Source organism: Pimephales promelas, chromosome 22 (genome assembly GCF_988280905.1).
Source record: "Pimephales promelas chromosome 22, fPimPro1.hap1.1, whole genome shotgun sequence".
In the NCBI taxonomy this organism is placed as follows: Eukaryota; Metazoa; Chordata; class Actinopteri; order Cypriniformes; family Leuciscidae; genus Pimephales; species Pimephales promelas.
Window position 1 is genome coordinate 22,234,028 of NC_142790.1, and position 13,479 is coordinate 22,247,506.

The following is a 13,479-nucleotide window of genomic DNA, read 5'->3' on the forward strand; positions in this document are numbered from 1 at the left end:
CTATCCTTTTTGCTTGGTATTAGCTTTACAACGGTCAAGCGACAATATAAAACATCATACAGAAACATACCCTTGCACACAATAGAATTGGGTTCATATGCCGACAAATATAAGCATTTTATTCCTTCTGCAAAGTGTAGGTACTAGGTAGGTAGGTACATTTCCTCGTGTATTTTTCGACGACAGAAGCGTGTACGGTCCTCCTACACTGTAAGCGGTGCTGTAACATTCACCACCCCGATGAATTTCTATCGCTCTCTACTTTTACTTTGACGCATTAGGACATGACGGGATTGTAGCAGTCGCTGAAAACGGTCAGTGTGTGATGGGAGAACTAGCCCGTTGACTTCGGACAGGTAGGATTACCTTGAACGATCATTAATCACACGTTAAAAGACGGATGTTTAGGAAAGGTCTGCGACCGGCTGGCTTGGAAGGGAGGAGCGCACGCTCGCGCACAGAGCATCATCATTTTCCCTTTTGACTTTCATTTTGTGTATTTCGATGCACAGCAAGTTACGGTGATTTGTAGCCGTGTGGATTTCGTGTGCTCGATAAAAGGCAGCTGCTTTTATATATATCACGCCACGCCATCATTTAGGGAAGTGCAGGTCTTCGGGGACGTACAAGGGGCTCTAGCTGTCACTGCACGAACACACGCCCATTTTCAATATATTCCAAAATAATGACCCGTGGAATGAACTAGACGTAAATGCATCGACTCTGCGAGACACAGTCGTATTCAGCGGGCTTTTTGTTGGACATAAGCATTTGTTTTCATTGCGATTTAAGCTTCTCCGTTATAGGCCGTCGAAATGTTTTGACAAATACAGGGAGGTTTTTAGGAATCACAGTGGGTGTTTTATTCACAAATGACTGCGGCTCGCGCATAAACATTGAAAACGCGCGTGGCATTCTGGCACCTGTGCGCACGGCGCTTCCTGGTATGTGTCCATTAATGTCGTTCAGGTTTCACAGTTATTGCACGGACAGCCTTGGTGTTCAAGAACTATACGAATGCTTCATTTGCTCTCGGGATTTTTATTTCTATGGCTCGTATGAAACAAAGGACAGCGCATTACTCTCGCCTTCACGGTGCAGGCATGGCGCGATTTCACGTTATTAATGTAGTCGATTTGTCTCGTTTTAGATGCTTCATTTTTGTTCAGCCGCGGCCTGGTGTGGGCAGTAATAATAATAATAATAATAATACACTATACATTTTTGGTCAAATTCAAGGTAAAATAATAATAATAATGATCGGCTAATATAATAAACTGACAGTTGTGTGTTTCCAGAACTTAACCATAAAATTACAATAATGATATCACAAGATGTTTTGGTGATTGTGTATTTTACTCTTCCTAACTGTACATATTATTAAATGATGTACTTTTAATACCAACATAATGTGAGCTATTTGACCTATTAACAGAAAGAGCTCAATTACAAAAACACAAACACCATTAGATTACACTCAAATAATCCTATTAAAGTAAAATAAAACACCATAATGTATATAACTTTTAACCAAAATAAAAGAAACTGACTTTTTTAAAAATAAAATCCAAACAAATGTCATGCATGAATTTTTTCCATAAACTTCTGAGACGTTCCTTTAAATTTCCTTTAAAGGTGATTTGTACATTTTACATATTAAAAACGATAAAGCTGTTAAAAGTTACATCAATTATTGTTTTTTAAATATAATAGCCTATACATTTTCTCTATAAATTATAAGATAATTTCCTGGTGTTTTAAAATAAATTTTAAAGTATCGTCTTTTATTGATATAATTTTATTTATCATAATTTAAAAGGCAAATTACAGTTGAGTTAACCAATTAACATGGTTTTAGCTGGAACAATTTACATTCTTTTCCAGTTAAAATTGTGTTTTTATAACATAATTTAAGTGGTTATAAGGATCAGATGTTAGATTCCATACTCTGTTGTTCCGTTTCAGCATTTATTTCAGATAATCCACATTTTTAATTCACAATTCTGACAGTTCCATTCTGAAATTGCTTATAATGTGCGATTATCAGTTCTACTATTCATACTGTATATGTATTGCAAACAATAGCAGCACATACAGAATTATAATTGCACTATTAATTTGGTTGATTCAAAAGAGCCCACCAATTGTACGGAATCTGATTTGAGATTCAGAAATTTAGCTAGAACTAAAACAGTAACATTTTGTCTTGCATGCAACTTGGTTTACTGAATCAACAGATTCAACTTATATAAATTAAGCCACTTAATAAATCTAATCTCTAAATATATGTGCTGTGTTATCATTTAGCTCATTCTTTTTTTGTAGCACACAGAAAAATTATAACTAGAAAAGGGAGGACCACGGATGTGCATAAATTATTGTCTTGTTTAGTATAGTGTAGGTATAATCATGGGCATGGTGGTGCATGCAGATATACTTATTTAAACACAGTTATTATTGTTCACCGTTCTGCCTCCACTCTCTCCAGTCATCGATAAGTGAAACTCGGTAGATCTTTACAAGTTTGTCAGTTTCCACATCAGTCATGTGCTACCCTTCCTTCTCGTGCATAAGCAAAGTTTGTTTTAAACTGTTTGGTTGACTTGAGTTTCATCTTACATAAGGTCAGAAGACAGGCCCTGTAAGCAAATACAATTAAACTGTTGGAAATTTGCATGTTTAGCTCAAGTCTATAGACAAATGACCTGCCTGTGGGAGACCTACTGTAACCGCACTTCTTTAAGAAATATTTAGGTTACTACAGTCAATTGCTCTGGGAAGCAGATTTTACAAATGGACAATTGACTTGTGTTAGAACTTTAGTTCACATGTACATATTTACGATCAACTTTATTTCAGCTTCGTGTGTCCAGATTCTCTGGAACAATGGACAAGGAGCCACAAATTAAAGCAGAACCTGCAAAGAGCACAGTCAACACCACGACCACCACAGCGGTGAACCCTTCCCATCAGGCCAATGGCACCCCGAAAACTCCCCCTGCACTCACAACTGTAACCACCTTTCACAATCAACCCACCCCCACCAACAGAAAAGTGGTCCAGGTATATTTGTTCAAACCATGCTCCCAGTTATCACAGAGTTGGCCCCTTTTTAGCAATTGCATGTGTTAAAATTGTATATATACTTGACTATTATTTTAAACACCAATTTATGCTTTTGATTATAAATGCTTTTGAAATATAATATATTAATTGACTACTTCCACTAAACTTTGTGATGTACTTCCTTGTTCATATAGTCCGGCTCACTGTTTTCCGGTTATGAATGTAGTCATGTAGTTGACAAAACGGCACTTAAAATGAATGACCAAAAGAAGATTTGAATATACAGCCATTTTCCGAGATAGGAAAAGAGATATTCTGATCATTACTGTGTACAGAATTTTCCAAACTCAATGGAAAGGGAAGTTTTATTACGTAAATGTGAAGTTATTCCAACCCAAACAGATCTGTGAAGGCTTATTATTAATGATTAATATCAGAACAAACATTTATATGTATATCTATTAGTTGTTTTAATCATTATCCTGTCAGTTTTCATTGACACTTATTTCACTATATGCAAATTACATGTTTATGCTAGAAGTAGTAGCGATGTCAGCAAGCCATTGATTAAGTGTATAATCATTACATTTCTTTAATGAATTCATTAAACTATTGCAAAAGACTGGAATAAGAGCACCAATGTACACACATAAATTAATTAAATCAGTCAAATTCATTTATAAATGGATATATGATCATTAAAGAAATAGTGAAAATTCTGTCATCATTTACTCACCCTCAAGCTGTTTCAAACCTGTATGAAATTATTTCTTCTACTGAACACAAAGGAAGATATTTTGAAGAATGTCGTTAACCAGACAGTTGATTGGCCCCCTTGACTTCGATAGTAGGAAACAAAATACTATAGAAGTCAATGGGGTCCATCAGCTTTTTGGTTACCGAAGATTACAGGTTGGTGAGGAAATGTATTATTATTCAGAATCCACATTTGGAAAGGAAAAATTATATAGTATTTTATATTATAATTATCTTATACTTTAACTTTTTAGAGTACTGCTTGTAACTATTGTTTTTAATCTTTTCACAATATGAACCACTTTCTTCTGTAACCATCTCTTCCTGCAGGTCAATCTGTCTGGGGACCGACTGGCACCTTCCTTCTCACCTAGTGAGAGACTCAGCCAAGCTTCATCTTCGCAGCAGACCCCGAAAACGGTGTGTGTGTGCAACAACATATAAGCACCAGCTCTCAAAAACTATGCTCATTTTATGGGTGATGTCATGACATTTATGGTTTAACTTACACTGATTTGATCCATTTCTTAACCATCAGGTTTCTCTTCCTGCTGGATCAACACCTCTTGTAAGAGGAAGTCAGAATCCGATTGCTGCTACGGCCACCCGTAAGATTTCCCCTCAAGCTCTGCTTCTGGGGAAGAGCCCGAATCCGAGTCAGGCTCAGATGCTCTTGAGGGCCCAGATGGTAATGCAACCTGTCACGTCCTGTTCTGCAGAACTTTAGATCTTCACATGCAATTTAAACTTCTTTTTACCCAGACTCACACTTCAACTCTTAAAGGGTTAGTTCACCCAAAAATAAAAATTCTGTCAGTATTTACTCGCCCTCATGTTGTTCCAACCCCGTAAGACCTTCGTTCATCTTCGCAACACAAATTAAGATATTTAAGATATTAAGATCACTCCTGCATACTAGTCCATAGGCTTCTTGAGGGAATGACTTGCTGGCCTCGAAAAGTCATTAAAGACATCGTTAAAATAGTCCAAGTGACTACAGTGGCTCAATCTTAAGTTTATCAAACGACGAGAACACTTTTTGTGCGCAAAAAAAACAACAAAAATAACAACTTTATTTCAACTATTCGTTTATTTCTCCCTCTGCACGAGTCAGGTTACTAGTTTAATAGCGTAAGCTTCTGTTATTGTACGTCACACGCATCACACACATGACCAGCTTCGGCCAATAGTGAGCCTACGTGTGACATAGCTTTACACAATCACACTACGTTAACTGACTACAGGCCCATGGAGAAGGAATGTTATCCCATTATTTGTGTTTGTTTTTGCGCACAAAAAGTATTCTCGTCGTTTGATAAAGTTAAAATTGAGCCACTGTAGTCACTTGGACTATTTTAACGATGTCTTTAATGACTTTTCGATGCCAGCAAGAGTCATTCCCTCAAGAAGCCTATGGACTAGTATGCAGGAGCGATCTTAATATCTTAAATATCTTAATTTGTGTTCCGAAGATGAACGAAGGTTTTACGGGGTTGGAACAACATGAGGGTGAGTAAATACTGACAGAATTTTCATTTTTGGGTGAACTAACCCTTTAATGAATGCTGTTCTAAACCTCTGTCCTGTTATCCCCTCCACTGTTTACTCGCAGTCCTTGTTAATAGTGTATTTATTGCTTAAATCAGCATGTATGTGCTGTGCACACATAATTGGTGTCTACAGGTTGTATTACTTTCAGCACATGGTCTAGTGTGACTAGCTGGTATGTTGGCTTGAGCAAATGGAGGGTTAGTGTCTAGAGGTCTGCACTCAATGCATGCTTGCATGTTTCTGATGAGGACAGATTTTACCTGACCACATCAAAAGCTTTTCACTGTGCTGTGAAGTTCACCATCACACCTACACAGCAAAAGCACAACAGGCAGGAAATAACAGCCTTCTATTTTGCACCACTGGGACTTTTTCTTTATCTTTTTACCTTCTGTCTTTTTCTTTCTCTCTTTCATTTTTCTCTTTTTCTGTGCTTGCCATCTGGCAGTTGATTCTAACGTCTGCTGTGCGGCCTGATGTACCTGCCCTCTCCTCCTCCTCCTCTTCCTTCTCCTCCTCTTCCTCCACCCCTTCCTCTTCCTCACCTCGATTTCCTTCCACTCAGGTGAGCTTGATTATGTATGGTCATGTGATAGAGGCATCTGGTCTACTGAATTTAAAGGGATAGTTCTTAAAGGGATAGTTCACTCAAAAATACAATTTTGTCATTTACTTTCTTCCATGCAACACAACAAAAATTTAGGAGAATGTCTGAGATGTTTCATACTATGCTGTGAAAACAAATGACTAATGGTGACGTGGTCCCAAAAAATTTGAGATTATTTTTTGAAAATCTTCCCCTCCTCAACAGCTCTCAAATCTCATTCACTTTATTGACATTAAAAAATGGTTTCATGTTTGACATCATTGAGTTTGGTTGTGGTTTTTTTTTCAAACAAAACTTTCGTATGACTTCTGTAAGACTTTGTAAGAATATTATCTTTAATTTTTTTACATTTTTTTTGTCATTTTGAAAATATGGAAAGAGGAACTTAGATGTTTTGCTAAATATTGCTTTACACTTAAGAAAGGTTTGGAGCGACATGGGAGTAATTTATGACAAATGTTTAATTTTTATGTGAACTGTACCTTTTTTCTACGTAAATTTCATGTAACATAACCGCAAAAACAAAAGACATGTTTTTCTGATGTTCTGATATAGCTTATGCTACTTATGCTGTTTTTCCAAATGTATGGCGTCAATATCTCTCTCATTCTGTTCTGTTCTTCAGCTCCAGAGTCTGACTCTCCGTCCACCTCTACCTGGCACCCTTACCATTCCTCCGAACTTACCGCTGAAACCCACAACATCAAGCCAACCCCCTCCGCTTTCGTGCCCAAGATTACCAACCTTCCTTCTGAGACCCAGCCAGCCAGCGAATGCTCCAGGGAAAGATGGAGCAACTAAGACAGAAAGCCCAACAGCTCAAACGAAAGCAACACCTGTTCGCCATCTTACGGTTCCACCTCCATGTAAGCAGCCACGTGTGTATCTCTCTAAATAATGCAAATATTTGAATTATATTTAGAAAAACATGTTCAAAAAAGTGTGGGGTCTGTAATATTTTTTTAATGAATACTTTTATTCAGCATGGACACATTAAATTAATCAAAAGTGACATTTATAATGTTACAAAAGACTTTCTTTTCACTCAAAAATAAAAAATTTCGTTTACATAATATATGTGTGTATATAAAAAATATATATATATAAAAATATGTATATACAGTAAAATACACACACACACACACAATGACATATTTGTAATGTATAAATATAATAATATATAAAAACATATATCATGTAAACAAAGACTTATGTTTGATGTGATTTATCACCAGTAATCGATTTGACAGCACTAATTAAAATAGATGACAGTTATTTAAAAAAATGACAATAATATTTCACAACATTACTGGATTCTTGATCAAATAAATGCAGCCTTGATGTGAATAAGAAACCTTTTTTATAAATAGGTAGGACTAAAACCCTTGTAGGAGAGATATGTTTTGCGAACTGTGAATTTTTTTTCTTATTTGTTCTTGTCTCCAGCCCTGTACGCACCTGCACAGGCCCACGCCTTAGCAAAACAGAAGCTGAACAGCAGCGGTCTCAAGAGGCCTCACAGCCAGATCAGCATCCCCCAGCACCCCTTCAATCAGAGGCACACACCCCCCAACTCACCCCCCGCCACACCAAAGAAGCCTCTTCCAGAGTTGAAGCGCTGCCCGTCCACCCAGCCGTCACAAAGCATGTCGGCGCAGGGCGCTTCAGTGCCCATCACAGTTCCTTCCCCTGCGAGGTCTCACCTCACACCCCCTACCCTGACTTTGCCCTTGAGGTCTTCCTCACCCGGTGGATCCTTACTGGCCACAAAACAGCTGCTGAGGATCGCGTTGTCCTCTGCATCTGCCCAGTGCACCAACGGCCAATCAAAAACACCCACTGTGTCCCCCCCTCACGATCTCAACCAATCGAAACCGCTCGTCTTGCCCGTGCTCTCTAAACCAGAGTGCCCTGCCCAGCCGCTACGGACTACAAACCCATGCCCACAGCTGGTGCAGCTGTCGCCCTCCAGACAAACCACAGCGGCCACCCCTCTCATCCCCACCCCGCCGCTGGCGTCTCCTCAAAGGGCGTCTCCTCCTTCTCCAGTGCTGCCCCTGGTGTCCACCAGCAGCATTCTCGCGCCGCCACAATCCCCTTTGACCTCACAGAGCCCCACGCAAACGGCCCTGTCGTTAAAAGACTCAAAAGACAGAAAAGAGGAACAGAAGGAGAAGGATGTACTAGACCGGACTCCTCAAGATCTGAAAAGTCCAGCACCTCAAAAGAAAATCCCCCAGGCGGTGGCCGTAGATCAGCCATCAAGTGAAACTTCGGAGAAGGTTAGAAGAAGCACAATGCATGATCACTCAAACATCTTGGCCAATATGGGTTATACAATGGCTGTTATGATATCTAGAGAACAATATAGACAAATATAAAAGACAATTTAATGATGGCAAATTGCTGAAATTGAACAAACAGTTCTTACTCGAAATTTGCTCAAAATTGGAAATGATACAAGGGGAAACACTTGATATGCCACATATGGTCTGATTATTACTCATGGCCTATATCAGTCTAACATTATTCATTACTTTTTTTCACCAGGGTTGTTATTGTTAGCAGAAAACTAAAACCAAAAGAAAAAAGAATTCGAAATATTAACTAAACAATAATAGTATGTTAATGATGCTACTACAGTAACATCTCCTCATTTCAGATCTCGAGTAAGATGACAGTCTGCACAGAGGATTCAAGGACTGACAGCCAAATGAAGACGTCGCAGAAGAACGAGACACTGTCGCCTTCAGTCGCACCTTGGCCAGCTGAGAAAGATGAGCAGTGTGAGGAAATGTCCACCCAGTCAGACAATCACTCAGGTACACAGAGACTTATCTGTATAAAAGAAATATCACAAATATTTTCAAGTCATTTTAACATTTCTTCTAGACAACGGTCAAATTAAATGGAGATTTCTGCTCAAGTCAAATGCTTTTCAGATGAGAAATAACCTAATTCACCTTTGGCTAAGCCACGCCCTAGAATGTAGATTGACCAATCACAGCACAGCCAAGAACGAGCTCCCACAGAGGTCGGACACTTTTTCACAGCGCTCCATTGACTTTCAACACAGACGTCTCATATTTTTGGTCTCGGCAGGCTATTACCGTCATAGTTTTAGCCAAAATATGGTTAAACGTTGTGCCTCGGGCATTTGTAACACAGATAAGCGTTTCCCAGAGAGGTTAGAGGGGGTGTCCGTTTTTTCCCTTCCCAAAACCGAAGTAAAATCCTGACAAGTGTCGTCTTTGGAAACTGTGTGGATGTCCTCAGTCAGCTAAACCCCGCAAAGATCAACAAGCACATCTTTTTTTTACTTCTAACCTTACTGTGAGTGTGAAGTTATACTAGTTAGACCGTTTTATAATATTTTAGGTTATGATTTCGGCTCTCATACCGGTTGTTGATACGCTAGCACAGTGTTTCCCAACCCTGTTCCTGGCGGCACACCAACACTGCGCGTATTCTTTGTCATCTGATTATGACCTGATGAGTTGAATCAGGTGTGTTTGATAAGGGAGACAAAGAATACACGCAGTGTTGGTGTGCCGCCAGGAACAGGGTTGGGAAACACTGCGCTAGCACACGCTGCTAATAAATACAACGTTATACTTGTGTAGTCCGTTTGCTTTGAAATAACGATTATAGAAGTGAATAGAGACCTACCCAGCTTTGCATGAACAGTGTTGCTCCCTGATATTGTTAGTCCCCCAGCCTCCGTCTCGATTAGTAGGAAATGCGGTGGTTCATTTTTTGACTGTGACCGGTAACGTTATGCTTTTGCCTCTTATTTTGGATGCCTTGTTGTTTCTTGCGTTTCACCTGTATGTCTTGAATATAGCCTTCGAACGCATATTGCAGCCCCTTTTGCCTACTTCTATCGGACACTTTATTTGCTGCTTTTAGTGCTTTATAAAAGTTTGATAATATTTCAGCAGGAAGAGCTGTCAAGCCATCCAAAGCAAGGCAAAAGCAAGGCGACAGTGGCAAGGAACCAAAACTCCATCAGATTGGATGGAGAAAAAAACCTTGGGAGAACCCAGGCTCAGTTGGGGGCCAGTTCTCCTCTGGCTAACATTCATATTGTATATATATATATAAATATTAAATATAAATATTGTTTATATATAAAACGGCGCCATAACATATCAGACCAAAAGCATGTGTCTTATCCACTGCGCTGTCACCGCCCATTGTCAGTCAAATGTGTCTCTTGTACAGTTTCTGAAGAGATTAGAGTTAGTTAGGGTTAGCAAAATAAATTCAGTTATTTCAATATAATCTCAATCTCAAATTTGTCCAAATTATTCTGAATGTGTTAGGAGAAACATCTGAGAAAGTTGGTGCTTTTATATATAACTAAGAACTCCATAAAGTGTCCTGAGATTTTAGACCTCATTTATAGATGTAGTTGGTAATATCATAACTTTCTACATTTTTTTTCTAGCAATCTCCAGCCTCTCCTCTGACATGTCACCCATCCAGTCCTCCATGACTCAGCCGTTAGATATGTCTCCTGTGGACAGCTGCTTTCCTCCAAGGTTTCTCCCTGTACTGGACAGACCACCGGTTCAGCCTCCCACCGTCAGTCAAATGATACCCACAGAGGTCCAGCAACCATCAGGAGCGGCCAAACCTTTGGTTCTAACACACCTCGTGGAAGGATTTATTATACAGGAGGGACTGGAGCCATTCCCGGTAAACAAAACATCTATCAACCTCTGCCTGAATAGTAGATATGTTGAACTTTCTATTCATAAAAGAATTCTGGAAATGTGTATCATGTAAAAATATTAAGCAGCACAACTGTTTTCAACATTGATGATAAGAAATGTTTCTTGAGCAGCAAATCTACATATTAGACAAAACAGTTATTTTAAATTCTAATAATATTTCACAATATTTGTAATTACCCACAGGTGAGTAGGTCATCTCTGATGGTGGGTCCTGCCCAGGAGTCTGGGATGAATGGGGTGAGGGAAGCAGAACTCATCCCTTCTAGTTCAGAACCTCCAGATGACTCAACAGACTCGGATGATGAGGATTTGGTTACAAACAGTAAGTAAAACACACTTCTTCTTTTATTACAAAAAAAATGCCATGTAATCTTTAACTAAACCACTTATGGCTGACTACAGGGATTTGTAAAATTAGCAAAGCCGTCAAGGACCACATCACAAGCAAGAAGACACCATTGACACCATTCCAGATCTTTCCTACAATAATGATATGGACTAAAAAAAATCACTATTTATTATAATATTTGTGTGTGCTTTGCATTTTATATGTAAATATTGCAGCATTAGCATAGTGACACACAAGGTTCTGGATCAGAATATTTCAGCATTAGCATTAAAGCACTTGTATCTGAATATTGCAGCATTAGCATAGCTGCAAACAAGTTTGTGGATCAAAATATTTTAGCATTTAGAAAAGAGTTGTGTCCTAATTTGTGTACTTATGCACTATTCTATGCCATTTTGTGGTATAAATAGTGTGAGTTATGTGTTCACACTAGCCTGGGTTAACCCATGCTGCCTTGCCGCAGCACGATTTTATTTTCACATTGTATTTTATTCATTCTCAATGATACATGGTCTGGCGTTAGTGTATTTTAAGTACCCAGATGATGCACAGCAGATGGGGTTGGGCTGTTAGATTCTGATATTGCATTGCATGACAAAATAACATGAAATTCATACGGTTGAGTGGATAGTGTATAGTACATCATTTAGGACACAAGGTTTTGGATCAGAATATTGCAGCATTAGCATAATAGCACACAAGGCTTTGAACTGAAACATTACAGTTTTTTTCAAAACAATATTTTTACAGGATTCTGTCTAAATATAAAATCTGTTTTCCTCCATCTTGTTTCTCATTGAAGATGGTATCGTACGGGGCCACAAGCTTGTTTTGCAGTGCCAGTTTTGCAAGAGGAAAGGCACTGCCCAAACATTCCCACGCTCCAAGCGTTTCTGCTCCAAATCCTGTGCCAAGAGGTACACCTCCCTTACATGATATACCACATTGATAGAGTACAATAAACAACCTGTTAGTATGGCTGGCACAATGAATTGGTGCCTAAATTGTATTATCTGCACATACAACCTCTCCATCAACACCATTGCAAATGTCTCTCTTGCTTGGTGGAGTCAGAAACCACAACTGGAAGGGCCTGAGCATGATTTCCTGCATGTATCAAGAGTTCACTTCAAGAATAACAGAGGTGTGCATGACTAATTGACACAAACAGATATTTTGTGTGGTGGTGAAAAGGGTATTTCCATCAGAAGCAAATTAATATGCATGTTTACAATGGCCGCAAAAAGTATTTAGACACCTTAAAGTTTATGAATAGCATTGCATTAAATAACAAATATTTAAAGAAATATTGAACAAAGAAAAACAAAAATACAGTTTGTTTGGTTTTAAATGATAATATCACTCTCTATATATATATATATATATATACACACACACTACCAATCAAAAATTTTAGATCAGTAAGATTTTTTTATGTTTTTAAGTCTCTTTTGCTCACCAAGGCTTTATTTGATAAAAAAAATGACAAACAGTAATATTGTGAAATATTATGACAATTTAAAATGACTGTTTTCTATTTTAATATATTTTAAAATGTCATTTGAAAGCTGATTTTTCAACATCATTACTGTTGCTGATTACACATCAGTTTTCAGTGTCACATGATCCTTCAGGATTCATTCTAATATGCTGATTTTATGCTCTAAAAACATAAATTATTATTATTTTCAATGTTGAAAACAGTTGTGTACCATTTTTTCAAAATTCTATGATGAATAGAAAGTTCAGATAACCGCATTTATTTAAAATATAATCTTTTCTAACATTATAAATGTCTTTACTCTAACTTTTGATCAATTTCACTCATCCTTGATGAATAAAAGTATTTTCAAATTTCTTTCCCCCAAAAATAAAAAAATAAATTCTTACTGACCCCAAACTTTTGAATGGTAGTGATTAATGTTACAAAAGCTTTCCATTTCAGATCAATTCTGTTCTTTTGAACTTTCTGTTCATCAAAGAATCCTGAAATAAAAATGTAAAAAACTGTTTTCAACATGGATAAGAATCATACATGTTTCTTGAGCATCATATTATAATAATTTCTGTAGGATCATGTGACACTGAAGACTGGAGTAATGATTCTGTAAATTCAGCTTTAATCACAGGAATAAATTACACTTCACTATATTCACATAGAAAACCCGCTGTTTTAAATTGTAATAATATTTCACAATATTACTGTTTTTTTGTATTTTTTATCAAATAATTGCAGCCTTGGTGAGCAGAAGAGACTACTTTTAAAAACATAAAAAATCTTAACGATCTAAAACTTTTTTGATCTTTTATATATATGTGTGTGTGTGTGTGTGTGTAAATGTAACTGTAACTGTTCTGGTTGTCAACTGGAACATGCGTATAGGTAATGTGGTGAACTACATCTGTGGTTA

At 37.8% G+C, this 13,479-nt stretch overlaps 1 protein-coding gene across 4 annotated transcripts in view; it reads left to right on the top strand.

The window, feature by feature from the left end:
• Positions 1-203: 203 nt before the first annotated feature.
• The window catches only part of phc3b (polyhomeotic homolog 3b), a 16,326-nt gene continuing 3,050 nt past the window's right edge, over positions 204-13,479 (top strand). The window contains exons 1-11 of one of the 4 annotated variants that reach the window (XM_039685098.2): positions 204-356; positions 2,860-3,063; positions 4,153-4,242; positions 4,361-4,510; positions 5,822-5,938; positions 6,606-6,846; positions 7,427-8,262; positions 8,643-8,802; positions 10,431-10,681; positions 10,903-11,041; positions 11,871-11,985. In XM_039685098.2, coding sequence (XP_039541032.2) covers positions 2,887-3,063; positions 4,153-4,242; positions 4,361-4,510; positions 5,822-5,938; positions 6,606-6,846; positions 7,427-8,262; positions 8,643-8,802; positions 10,431-10,681; positions 10,903-11,041; positions 11,871-11,985 — 2,276 coding nt within the window. In that variant the 5' untranslated portion in view covers positions 204-356; positions 2,860-2,886. The other 3 variants (XM_039685100.2, XM_039685099.2, XM_039685103.2) reach the window with 3 other exon arrangements.